Here is a 13,608-nt window from a genome sequence, read left to right on the forward strand (position 1 = left end):
TAGGGATAGGGTCCAGAGTGACCTAGAGAAATTGGAGGATTGGGCCAAAAGAAATCTGATGAGGTTCAACAAGGACAAATGCAGAATCCTGCACTGAGAACAGAAGAATCCCATGCACCGCTACAGGCTGGGGACTGACTGGCTAAGCAGCAATTCTGCAGAAAAGGACCTGGGGATTACAGTGGACGAGAAGCTGGATATGAATCAGCAGTGTGCCCTTGTTGCCAAGAAGGCTAACGGCATATTAGGCTGCATTAGTAGGAGCACTGCCAGCAGATCGAGGGAAGTGATTATTCCCCTCTATGTGGCACTGGTGAAGCCATATCTGGAGTACTGCATCCAGTTTTGGGCCCCCCATTACAGAAAGGATGTGGACAAATTGGAGAGAGTCCAGCGGAGGACAACAAAAATGATCAGGGGGCTGGGGCACATGACTTAAAAGGAGAGGCTGAGGGAACTGGGCTTGTTTAGTCTGCAGCAGAGAAGAGGAGTGAGGCAGGGGATTTGATAGCAGCCTTCAACTACTTGAAGAGGGGTTCCAAAGAGGATGGAGCTTGGCTGTTCTCAGTGGTGGCAGATGACTGAACAAGGAGCAATTGCCTCAAGTTGCAGTGGGGGAGGTCTAGGTTGGATATTAGGAAACACTATTTCACTAGGAGGGTGGTGAAGCACTGGAATAGGTTACCTAGGGAGGTGGTGGAATGTCCATCCTTGGAGGTTTTTAAGGCCCGGCTTGACAAAGCCTTGGCTGGGATGATTTAGTTGGTGTTGGTTCTGCTTTGAGCAGGGGGCTGGACTAGATGACCTCCTGAGGTCTCTTCCAACCCTAATCTTCTATGATTCTATGTGTGAAAACAATGAGAAACAAGAGCAGTTAACTTTTCAACTGGATCATTGGGATGAGAGAAAGAATAGCAGCTTTAAACACAATATATTGTAACTATGGAGGAGTGACCATAAAGAATATCCACAAATGAATGCTTACAGTGTGACTCTCTGATCTCCTCCACCTTCCTGATCATCCCTCCATGTGCAGTTTTTTAACAGTATGTTTTATTTTTAGGTAGCTGAAAAATGGTACTGCTCTTATAAGAAGTCCCCTTTGGAAGCCTAATCTGGTGTGGGGAGGATGTAATAAGCTCTCCACAGTTAAGAGTGCAGGGAACGACATAGTTTATGAGTACCAGTCATTTCCAGATTCCAAGTTAGGTTCTAAAACTCTCATTCACCTGGATCAGTAGGGATAGGGCTTGAGGTTTTCATGCCAAGTGGCTCAGAATAAAAATGAGCTAGTAACTTGATACTCTACTTGCTACTGCTTATATCACTGCAGCCTGCAGAAACCCAGGCTGCAGACCATGCCCAAAGTAAAATACAACACTTGGTAACTTACCTTACTCATTTTTAGTGTATCAATTTCTTCCCTTTGTTTAGATAAGGTTTCATTCATACTGCATAGATGGTCACTCATCATACTTAGCTGATCTTCATAGCTTCTTTTGGTGGTTGTCAACTCATCCTGCGGAGTGAATGAACAGTAGCTTTCAGCTTTGCCCAAAATTACAGTAGCATATTGCTCATGCAGACATGTAAGTTGTCCAACAAAGCTGCTAGGTTGACCAAACGTGTGCGCTTAAGCAATTTCTTTATGGAGAAAAGCAACTATGCAAAAATTTAAATGGAAAAACGTCTCGGTAGTTTTCTTATATCTTTAAAATTTCATCCCTCACTCTCCCCCACTATCACCTCCCAAAACTTATTTTATAGATCATCATCTAACTAAGGGTTTAACAACATGGGACAAAAATCACTGAGGCTAAAACCCAGTTTCCAGCCCAGGTGCAATTGTTTTTATTTATCAAGTTCTGCTTAACATTCAGGACTATATGTTTAAAAATAACTGTGCGCCAGCCAGTATGCTTTTTAAAAAAACAACAATTTGTTAGATAATTGTGGATGAATAGTTTGTGTGAGGTTTTTTGGGAAGGTATATGGATCTTTACAGATATGTACTGAGGGTGCACTGTTTTAGAAGGAATTCAGTTTTATAATTATGTCTATTTGCCACCACCAGAGAAATTGTCAAATTTCATCTTACAAGAACTTCACAATGAAAAGAGTTCAGATAAACACTACATAAATCCTGGTCTTGAAAATATACCATGCATAGAAATCCTAATAAACTCAAATAGGTGATCCAAAACCTCCATTAAGAACATGGGAAGATAGAACTGGGCCCTAAAGGACAGTAATATTAAATATCTGTATATACAGAGTCTTCAGTGTGGTATCTGAATACGTAAGAAAAGTAACAGTTAAAGATTAAGGGCTGCAGGACCATATCCTCTCTCATGCTTAGAATGCTCACTGAATTCAAGGGAACTCTCGTATGGGAGTCTGGGCTGCACAATCATGTCACATCATTAATACCTTGAAATCATACAGTGATTCATTAAGTCACTGGAGAATTTGTGGATAATTTCTATCCTACTGGTCTTGTTTATGGAGGTTAGGCATAGTACTAGCAATTTAAAAAAGTTTTGCATCAGAAGTCAAGTACTTTAACAGCTACTAATAAAAGTCTACCATTGTAATCATTACTCCAACGGATGGCAAAATGGCAGTCCACTAGCCATATGCCAAAGAACACTAAATGGGCAGCTAGTTGACAATATTACCATATTGTTCTCCTTTTATATGTGATGTAATCTTCAAGTAGTAGTAAATGAGGACTGCACTAAGTCAAATGGAATTTTATTTAAAAATCTTATCTTGCTGCAGTGAATGCCAAAGATCAATGTAAGGCTGTTTCAGATGTACATCATCAGTTTGACATCAATCTGAAATACACGAAAGATATTTTTATATTTCAGATGTGATAGAGGCATATAAAGTGACATTCAAAAAGCTAAAAGAAAGTATTTTTTCATGGGCGTCACTATCATAAAACTTGTGCAAAGTCACCTTTGCAAGTTTGAGAGAATAAGATGTGCATTACCTATAGAACAAGGTGCATTTAAAAAAAATTTAGGCCATAGCTATATGACTTTAGGAATGTCAATATTAGGACTGGGAACAAGGTGGCATGAAGTATTTCCTAGGGTAACCACAAATGTTAGAGAGCCTATTCTTCTACTCAAATTCAGCAATTTCCGGTATTGTCATCATTAACTGAAAGCCTGATAACAGCCACGTGCTTATTATTGTTTTAAATCAGTTGCTCTCAACCTTTCCAGACTACTGAACCCCTTTCAGGAGTCTGAGTTGTCTTGCGTATCCCCCAAGTTACACCCACTTAAAAACTACTTGCTTACAAAAATCAGACAAAAATACAAAAAAGCGTCACAGAACACACTGAAAAATTGCTTACTTTCTTATTTTTAGTATGTAATTACAAAATAAATAAATTGGAATATAAATAGTGTACTTGCATCTCAATGTATAGTTTATACTGCTCTATATACAAGTCATTGTCTGTATGAAGTGTTAGTTTGTACTGACTTTGCTAGTGATTTTTATGTAGCCTGTTGTAAAACTAGGCAAATATCTAGATGAGATGATGTAGTCCTAGGAAGACCTCTGTGTACCCTAAGGGGTATGACACATACTCCTGGTTGAGAACCACTGTTTTAAGTGATGGCTACTTACTGTGCTCTCAGTACAAATTCAAGGGATGTAAAGAATTAAAATGTTTCATAGATAATTCATTTATCTTTAATACTTGTATTGAAAAGCAGGCCACGTGGTTACATTGTTCAATGCAAAGGCCTCACATTGCACTACTGAATAGGTCCTGTCCATCTCTTGAGTCATGGGTATGTGCGTCCTGTATTGGCAACCCTGACAAACTGTCACCCCCTTTCATGGTTCTGTATTACTAGATGGTCTCAATCACAAAGCTGCTTTTTAGTAAAATTGTGAGTTTACTGATGAAGTATCTAAAAAGGAAATTATGGGATTCATTTTATATTCCACATCTCAATTAAGAAGCCTCCCAACTTACCCAATGATAAAGAGGACTATGATGATGTGAAGGAGAAATTAAATGAGATGGTTCAAAGCCAGAAGGAATACTACACAGTGGCAACTACCACTCATATGGAAAAATAGCTTCCTTCCTCTAAAACTTTTCCAAGCCAAAAATGTTGGTTTGTTTAAAAAGTAAAGAATCATCTTCTCATTACAGTTAGCACTGGTTTGAACTCACTGAATATAGAGGGAGGTCAGAAAGTTAAACCTCTCTAAGTTCCTGTTTACTTATGTATTTACAATTTTCTCTTTTCTCATTCTCTCAGCTATCTTGGTTCAGTTCTCTGGATTTTAAGTGCAAATGGTGCGCGGTGCATTTTTGCAGAGCAGTTTTTCAAGGAACTAAAACTGACACGTCCACAGTCTGATAACCATGGTTAAAAATTACTTATTTTATTAAGTTGCCATGTGGGTTTTATAACAACACACCATCAGTCTTTCAGGGGAAAAAAAAAGTAAAGGCTGAAATAGTCTTAAAAATCCCAGCTGCTAGGGAGGATGCCCCAATGTACATTTACGATTCTGGGTTTTACTGGGAAAGTGTGAGACACAGTGTTACATATATTCACAGTCTCTCTGCTAGTTAAGTTCTTGTATGAAGTGAAATTGACTTTTCTATTTTAAAGCGCTCATTGAGCAAGGACCTTGTCAATTTCTCCTCTTCAGCCAGCCTATTAAAACGCAGTGTGGCAAGAGGAGAGAAGGGACAGTAGATGCATATACATTATAATGTTTTGCCCCCAGCCAAGCAGCTGGGATTTAACCATAGTTTTGGAAGCAAAATACAAACAAGGATAATAAAGGGTAAAAGGGACAATATTTCCACAAGATATGTTTACATTAAAATGGTATCTCAGTTACTCTAAGTATTTTCTCTATTTTTTAAAATAGACATACCCCATTTGATACTCAATCTTTGATAATTTTAAACATGTGCATTAGTGGGTTTGGTCTGCAATTCTACTCACATGCCATGACAGTTCTCACACTTAGCATGGGACGTACATTGGGTTTTATGTTTTTCCACCCTCAACTATCTTATGGAGTGTGTCCATCAAATTGCTTAGCTAACATTTCACTTGCCTGTAATCTACTGATGCTTTGACTAGCTAATTTCATCTCCTCCACTAGTGATTCCTTAGACTTCTCAGCTAATGATAATCTTTTGGCAAGCGCTCGGCACTATCAAAGAAAACAAAAATAAATCAGTTAGTCAGGAGAGTATTGTACATAGCAAATTATTTGATGCAGGGTTTTTTTAAAAATCTAAAAGTTTGGGCCTTTCAAAATGTAAAGTTTTTGGTTTACAGAAATAAGCTTTTATACAAAACTTCACAAGCTAAACAGTAATTTAACATTATAAAAAACTAAAGTTTCAGGTTTTATTTATTTTATAGACAAGCACCTTACATTTTAGCACTATTGGTAGAAAAGAATATCTGAGATCAGAAGGATCTATTAATTTTGTTTGAAGAAAATATAAAAAGAAAAACAAGTGAGATCTCAAGATGCCATGCACATGCACATATTGCTTAAATGTCAGTGTGGAAGGATGGTTCTTTCACATTATCTCATTATCTGCCGTGCCAATAACAGTTGTGCACATTAAAGCTGACAAAGCAAATCTAACCAAATATGGGGCATGTTCTGCAGGTGTTTCTGGCAAAATTGCTCATCCTACTGAAGAGCATTTATCGGATTCTAAAATTAAATGCAACAAATGCTTGAAAACAGTTCTCAGCTTGCAAAGAAGTCAAGCAAGCCAAATTGTACAACATTCTACAATTTTTAGGTGAGAGGTTAGTTCTAGTACTTCATTATCAAATTACTAAATTCTTTGAAATTACTGTAGTTTGTCACATTAAGCCAGGGCAGTGGAACAGCATGCGGGGGCTAGCACCCCTGCAACAGAAATATTGTGTTAACTCGTACATGCCAAGGAGGAGGGCGTGTCAAAACGGGACCCAGAGGGGCTAGAGCGGCCATTGCGGGGACCAGGATTGGGCTGGGGAACAGGGAGCAGCTGCTGTAGTGCAGGGATTGGGTTGGGGAGTGGGACCCAGAGGGGCTGGATAAGGCCCAGGTAGGAACCCCAGGAATCTCCTTCCCAGCCTGGAGCCAGCTTCTCTCCTCTCCTGCCCAAGTCTCAGTATCTCCCCCTGCCCCACCCGGCATTAAGGCAAGGACTTAAATTCAATTCTATATAGTTTGGTAGCTAAAGCCAGCAATAATACAGGTGTATAACAACCTATATCTAGGCGACTTAAAACCAATGTGCTTTCTTATTACCAAATGCAACTGATTAACAAGTGAGCAATTATTAAAAATTAAGAAACTGATGCAACACAAAGCCAAGTACAGCCTTTTATGAATACTACCCCAAAACCAACCAAACTGCAGGAACAAATTATCGGATAGATTGTCCATGGTGTTTTGGTAGGAGTCTGCCGTTCCTAACATTGATCTATAGAAAGTTCAGAAAGGAGTGACTGTTTTCAGTACAGAAGATTGACTGGATACTCACCTCAGCATGAAAATGTACTGACTTGCTGTCAGCCAGCTGTAGGAGAGACGTAAGTTCGACTATCCTTGCCATATAGTGATTTTTTATCAAGTCTTCACGGGACTTATCTAGAGCCTGAAGAGTGAGAGCTCATGTGATCAAACAATTAACATGACTTTATCTTTACTAGAACTAAAGCCATAACCTAGATCTTTATACAGGAAAAAGTTTTTTTTCTAAGTGGCAAGTTGTCCAAATCGGATAGACTATTTATAAAGCACGTAAAATTTGATTGAGCTTGGCACTTCTTAGAGCAGACACATTTATAAAATAAAAGCAGTCTTATCAGATATTGTGCAACACTACTAACTTGAGTCTTCTGAAAAACAATGCTAAAACTCAAGGTTATATTTTATGTAGAGGAGTTGAGCAAGGAGTAGAATATACAACAGACAATTTACATTAAAGGATTTCTAGTGAGGATGCAAATCCTTGAGGACTACCTACTGTCCCCTTCTCACCACACAATTATTATCTTGGATTCTCCAGCAAAGACGGAATTCTCAAAGATGGCCAGGACATTAGCAGCCCGTGGACATTAGGAGCCACATTTTCAAAACTGCATGTGCATTTTCAGAAGTTTGATTAAAGAAATCCGACTTTAAATTTTTGCAGAAATGCCACACTTTCCTGTAGACAACAATGAATTACCAGCTTGGGGCAACTGTCATACTACATTTGCACCCTCTTTCATTTAAGTTTTGAGGTTCACACTAGACAGAGACTTTTATTTTAAAGAATTCTTATATAGCTAAGTCTAATGGCTTAATATGTCTTTTATAAAGAAACATTCACTGCACTTAAACCCCATCTCATCTTCCAACAGCTTTTAGAGTAACCTTACAGTTCATGTTTCAGAGTAGCAGCCATGTTAGTCTGTATTCGCAAAAAGAAAAGGAGTACTTGTGGCACCTTAGAGACTAACAAATTTATTTGAGCATAAGCTTTCGTGAGCTACAGCTCACTTCATCGGATGCATTCAGTGGAAAAAAACAGTGGGGAGATTTATATACATAGAGAACATAAAACAATGGGTGTTACCCCACACGCTGTAATGAAAGTGATCACTTAGATGAGCTATTACCAGCAGGAGAGCTGGTGCAGGGGGGACCTTTTGTAGTGATAATCGAGGTGAGCCATTTCCAGCAGTTGACAAGAACGTCTGGGGAACAGTGAGGGGTGGGGGGGGGGGAGAAACAAACATGGGGAAATAGTTTTACTTTGTGTAATGACCCATCCACTCCCAGTCTCTATTCAAGCCTAAGTTAATTGTATCCAGTTTGCAAATTAATTCCAATTCAGCAGTCTCTTGTTGGAGTCTGTTTGAGGTTTTTTTGTTGAAGAATTGCAACTTCTAGGTCTGTAATCGAGTGACCAGAGAGATTGAAGTGTTCTCCGACTGGTTTTTGAATGTTATAATTCTTGACGTCTGATTTGTGTCCATTTATTCTTTTACGTAGAGACTATCCAGTTTGACCAATGTACATGTCAGAGGGGCATTGCTGGCACATGATGGCATATATCACATTGGTAGATGTGCAGGTGAACGAGCCTCTGATAGTGTGGCTGATGTGATTAGGCCCTATGATGGTGTCCCCTGAATACATATGTGGACACAGTTGGCAACGGGCTTTGTTGCAAGGATATGTATTCAGAGGACACCATCATAGGGCCTAATCACATCAGCCACACTATCAGAGGCTCGTTCACCTGCACATCTACCAATGTGATATATGCCATCATGTGCCAGCAATGCCCCTCTGACATGTACATTGGTCAAACTGGACAGTCTCTACGTAAAAGAATAAATGGACACAAATCAGACGTCAAGAATTATAACATTCAAAAACCAGTCGGAGAACACTTCAATCTCTCTGGTCACTCGATTACAGACCTAGAAGTTGCAATTCTTCAACAAAAAAACCTCAAACAGACTCCAACAAGAGACTGCTGAATTGGAATTAATTTGCAAACTGGATACAATTAACTTAGGCTTGAATAGAGACTGGGAGTGGATGGGTCATTACACAAAGTAAAACTATTTCCCCATGTTTATTTCTCCCCCCACCGTTCCCCAGACGTTCTTGTCAACTGCTGGAAATGGCCCAACTTGATTATCACTACAAAAGGTCCCCTGTCCCCCTCCCGCTCTCCTGCTGGTAACAGCTCACCTTAAGTGATCACTCTCTGTACAGTGTGTATGGTAACACCCATTGTTTCATGTTCTCTATGTATATAAATCTCCCCACTGTATTTTCCACTGAATGCATCTGATGAAGTGAGCTGTAGCTCACGAAAGCTTATGCTCAAATAAATTTGTTAGTCTCTAAGGTGCCACAAGTATGCCTTTTCTTCTTACAGTTCATGTCAACGGAATTGCTCTCTGAAGGATCACAGAGAGAGGAAAACATTGCATCTTAGCCCAATGTTCATGCTGTGATAAGAAATGCTAACTTTACTTCTTTAGTACCACTAAAACATAACATTTGGTGTGACTGCCAGTCATGTTTTATTTGGTCTAATCATCTGTTTAAATAAAGAATAGTATATTTTTAGGGCACTTAAAATGCATACTAGAGCAGTAAGGAAGAGGTTATCCAGGCAAATTCCCCATAAACTGGACTGAAAGACAAAGGAGAAAGGAAAGGGAAGGAGTTAGGAGAGGCCTATAAATGTGTGGGTTTTTGCTGCTTCAACCCTCCTTTGATTATTAATCAATCTGAGGTTTGGAATCCAGCTCATGTCACTGAAGTACATGAATACAGAGCTACGCTTTCTAAAGCTACAGAGATAATTTGATAATTTGAGAGTGCAGCTCACATCTTGTTTAATTCCTTATCTGAACATGTCTGTTGAATAAAACCAGAGCTATAAGCTATTGTCAGAGTTAGATCAAATTGGAGAATGAAGCATGGATTACCACCAATAGGTAAGGCTGCAAGTCTGTCACGGAGGTCACGGATTCTGTGACTTTCTGGGATCTCCGACTTCTGTAGCCTGCTGGTGTGCCTGACCGCAGGGCTGCCTGAGCACCTTGGGTGGCCCTGAGACCAGCCGCACCGGCCCCCCAGTAACAGCAGTGGTCCTGGGCCACTCGTCCCCCACCACCAGCGGCATTCCCGGGCCGCTGACACCCTGCCCCCCCCCACCCCAAGCACCAGCAGGCACCCCAAACACACGCATGTGCGTGCGCACACACACCCTGGCACCAGCGGGCACCCCAGAGCTGCTCCCTCTCCCCACAGAGCCTCCCAGAACAGCCAAGATTTAGTCATGGACAGATCACCAGGCCATGAATTTTTGTTTATTGTCCATGACTTTTACTAAAGATACCCATGACTAAACCTTAGCCTTACCAATAGGAAATGATGAGTTTCAGATAGTCTTAGGGAAAAGTTATTGCGCAAGAATTCATTCTTACCACATTGTACTGAATTACTCCAGGGGTCTCCAAGTAACTGACAGAGTAACTTGGTCATGCACAAGTTTTAGTACTTTCTGAATTATACATAGTATAAATCTTTATTACATATAATGATATGTAATAACAGTCATAAAGTACCTCTTTGTTGTCAGTAGTCATGGTCAACATTCCAATCTAGAACAAGGGAGAAAATAAAAAACTCAACTGTAAAACAAGACTCCACTCCACTAGGTCACTTTGACACCTAGTTATAAAGAAAAGCAATAAGGTGATTAAATTTTTTAAATTTAAAATCTCAAAGAATGCTACAAGTTATGAGACTTTGCTCATACATGAGCAATTTGTGAGGGTGCAACACTAAACTAACTTTTTAGAAGTAAAATTTTCTAATTAAATTATACCAGAATACTAGATGCACAGTATTTACTAATATTTCACAGTGAGAATTTACAAATAGTTACAGTATCCAGGATACTTAAGGATTTTTCCCTTCAGTATAGATAAAGGCTAAACCAAATACTTATGGAAACCTTGTGCAGAGTTATGAAGCTAGCTGCTGACTAGCCAAGGAACTAATGAATTTTTTTTAATTTTCCTTTACACAGACCAAGGATCAAGCGAAGAATGATCCCACCTAACATTAGCCAATACTACTAGTCAGACTGATTATAATATCTCTCACAATTTATTGCAAGAAATAGACAAATCAAGTTCCACTGTACTAAGATACTTCCTTAGCGCCTTCTTTTGGTGACAATGAAGTCCATCTTGAATTTCTTAGAACTCCTATTAAAATATTTTTCTCTGTGATCTCTCTCATTCAAACAAACTGCCAATGCAATTTGTTGTATGCAGTGTAGTTGTAACTGTCTCAGACCCAGGGTATTAGCGAGACAAGGTGGGTGAAGTCTTTTATTGGACCAACATCTGGTTTCATAATTACTTCACCTTGGAAGTAGTTTCTCTTCTTCCTACTCACTAAGTACTCCATATACAACCATTTTTAAACTAACATTAAACCAGGTTTTCCTCTGCAGCACACAAAATTCTAGGTTTCCTTTTTCACTTCAGTCTGCTTCTGTGTCGTATCCATGACTGAGTCTGTCCACAACTGTAAAGTGGAAATTTGTTAAACATACTGCCACAGTTTGGACAGATGTATTTCTACTGTTAACAAGGCTGACACGCTGGATGAGACTGCTGTGGTAGGATAGGTGGTGAAAATGAAATGAAGTCTATTGATGAATATTTATCACCCAACTCTCCAATAGCAATTATTTCAATTGTCAGCTACTGTTTCCTAATGACGAGAGTTAAACATTGTAGAAATGAGTATTTCTAAACTGTTCCCCTTTGCCCACTGAGCTAAGTGTTCAAAAGCTGGCATGAGCACAGATAGGCTTATTCTAGGATGCAAATGCAGTTTAGGAACATACTTTACACAGATGAGGCTGAAAGACAGGGAAAACCAGTGAAACTTGGAGACAGCTATGGAAAGGTAATGAATGCAGAGCTTCTTCCATTTGGGCACAACACAGAGCATGCATCTGCTTAACTTTTTTTAGGGTAACTTTTAAGCCTACTTGTTTGTCCTCTCGTCTATTTTGCAGAGCCCTAGCATCTTGGAGGTTGTTCTCTTGTTGCTTTCCCCATAGTTCTGTCCCAATAAAGATGCACCAGGCCTCCATGTCAGATTCCAGAGGATGTTCCTAATTGTTACTTTCTGCTTTTAAACATCTTCTTTAACCCATGCTAGCCCAGCCACGTAGGAAAGGTTCTGTCAAAGATAAAGATGGAACTTCTAGAGCCAATGACACACCTTTAAAGAAACTAGAAGGCTCACAGAAATGATCCCAGAAGCTACAGGCCAAACAAAACTGTGCCTGGAATATATACACATTTACTTATTGTCAGCATCACATCTCAAAATGTGTGTTTTAAAGGTCATCAAGTTTTAACTTTTTGAACCTCAAACTGTCATTAAATAAATTTTCCATCCCATCATGACACCCTTCAATTTCCCACAACTGAAAATTTAAATTGATAAAAATTAAAAAATGTTCAAAGAAAGTCAACTGATCTTATAAATTATATTAAAAAAAACCCTGAATTCTGCCAAGCCTACTTATCAAACATACTTTATGGGTCTTCATCTTCAAGTAAGTAGTATATCAGTAAAATGCTAGGGCATCCCCCAGAAGTAGCATGCAACCACTTTGCCCAACAGCTGTGGAAAATGGGAAAAGGCTACAGCATTCTGGGCTCACGGGGCTAAAGAAGCGAGCCCAAGATTTACATATGGCTTCTTTAGATGCGGGAATAAGGAATGTGAAATCAAGAGAAGAAGCTGAGACACTGAAAAGAAGAAGAGTGCACATTGCTTGTATCCAAGAGACAAAATGGAGAGGGTCGAAAGGAAGAGTGACCAGCTAATAAAAGTTAGAATAAATATTTAATGTTATATGTGGATGCGCACTACAGGTCAGTTTTATGATTTAGGAAAAGGAGGAATTCCAGATCAAGATGGACCAAATAAGTGAAATACCACAAGCTGAGTACTTGATTATCGGAGCAGATCTCAACAGACATGGGGAGAACATAGTGAAGGCTATGACAACCATCACAGAGGATGAGGCTTTGGAACCACAAATGAAGCTGGTGAGGATACCTTAGGTTTAGCCAGAATCCATGACCTGATTGTCAAGAGAGAGGGAGACTTAATTACATAGAGAAGCGGTGCCAACAAGTACCAGATCAAATCACTTCCTGACTAAAGGAAGAGATCTTATATTATATATATATAATTTAAATACCCCAGTTCAGTGTTGGGCCATGATGGGAATGTGGATGCAGATGTTGGAAGCCACATGAAGAGTGCTTGGTATAAATGGACCAAGTTGACAGGAATTCTCTGCAGTAGGAATTTTGTAAGTAAATTAAAGGCCAAAGATTATGATTAGGCCAGCCCTGAAGTATGGGTCAGAATGCTGGCCAATGAGGAAGAGAAAAACTACTTTACACTGCCAAAATGAGAATACTCAGATGGACGCAGAGTAAGACAAGAGCTGATAGGGTACGCAATAAAATGGTACAAGCAGTGATGCAGGTAGCCGCCATTTTGGAAAAGGTGAGGGAGTATGGACTGAGATAGCTGTATCATGTGAGATGTTTGCCAGAGAGTACAAGAGCTAGTAGTTATGGGACAAAGACCACAAGGAAGACTTAGAAAAAGGTGGCTCAAGACACTGAAGGAGAACATGAGAAAGGTTAATTTCAGCTTGGAAGACACACTTGACAAGAATGCTTGGAGACAAAGAACATGAGCCACCGACATTGAACAACAGGACATGCCAAAAGGCAAAGAAAGTTAATTCTGTTATAAGCTATAAAACTGTTATAAGTAATCACAGGTCTACGTTATTCAATATAACAAATATACATCATCAGTTCAAGGAAGCTATCCTAGTTAAAATTTATTAGCAGATCATGAATTTGATATATTACAGGTTAAGCAGCATTTGTATCTTCCAACTGTGCTTAAGTAGTCTAAAAATATTGTCTGTAAGAGAAATGTAAATATTTCAGGACAACC

The 13,608-nt window shown here is 39.3% G+C and overlaps 1 protein-coding gene across 3 annotated transcripts in view; it reads right to left on the reverse strand.

Annotated features, from left to right (window-relative positions):
* The window catches only part of PPP1R21 (protein phosphatase 1 regulatory subunit 21), a 62,282-nt gene that overhangs the window by 3,603 nt on the left and 45,071 nt on the right, over positions 1-13,608 (reverse strand). For 2 of the 3 annotated variants that reach the window (XM_074949444.1, XM_074949445.1), the window contains exons 18-21: positions 10,155-10,190; positions 6,554-6,667; positions 5,113-5,211; positions 1,394-1,519 (exon numbers count right to left, since the gene is read on the reverse strand). In XM_074949444.1, the coding sequence (XP_074805545.1) occupies positions 1,394-1,519; positions 5,113-5,211; positions 6,554-6,667; positions 10,155-10,190 (375 nt within the window). Of the gene's footprint in view, positions 1-1,393; positions 1,520-5,112; positions 5,212-6,553; positions 6,668-10,154; positions 10,191-11,629; positions 11,794-13,608 lie in introns of those variants that run through there. The other variant, XM_074949447.1, reaches the window with a different exon arrangement.

The sequence above is a fragment of the Natator depressus genome, chromosome 3 (genome assembly GCF_965152275.1).
Source record: "Natator depressus isolate rNatDep1 chromosome 3, rNatDep2.hap1, whole genome shotgun sequence".
Lineage (NCBI taxonomy): Eukaryota > Metazoa > Chordata > Testudines > Cheloniidae > Natator > Natator depressus.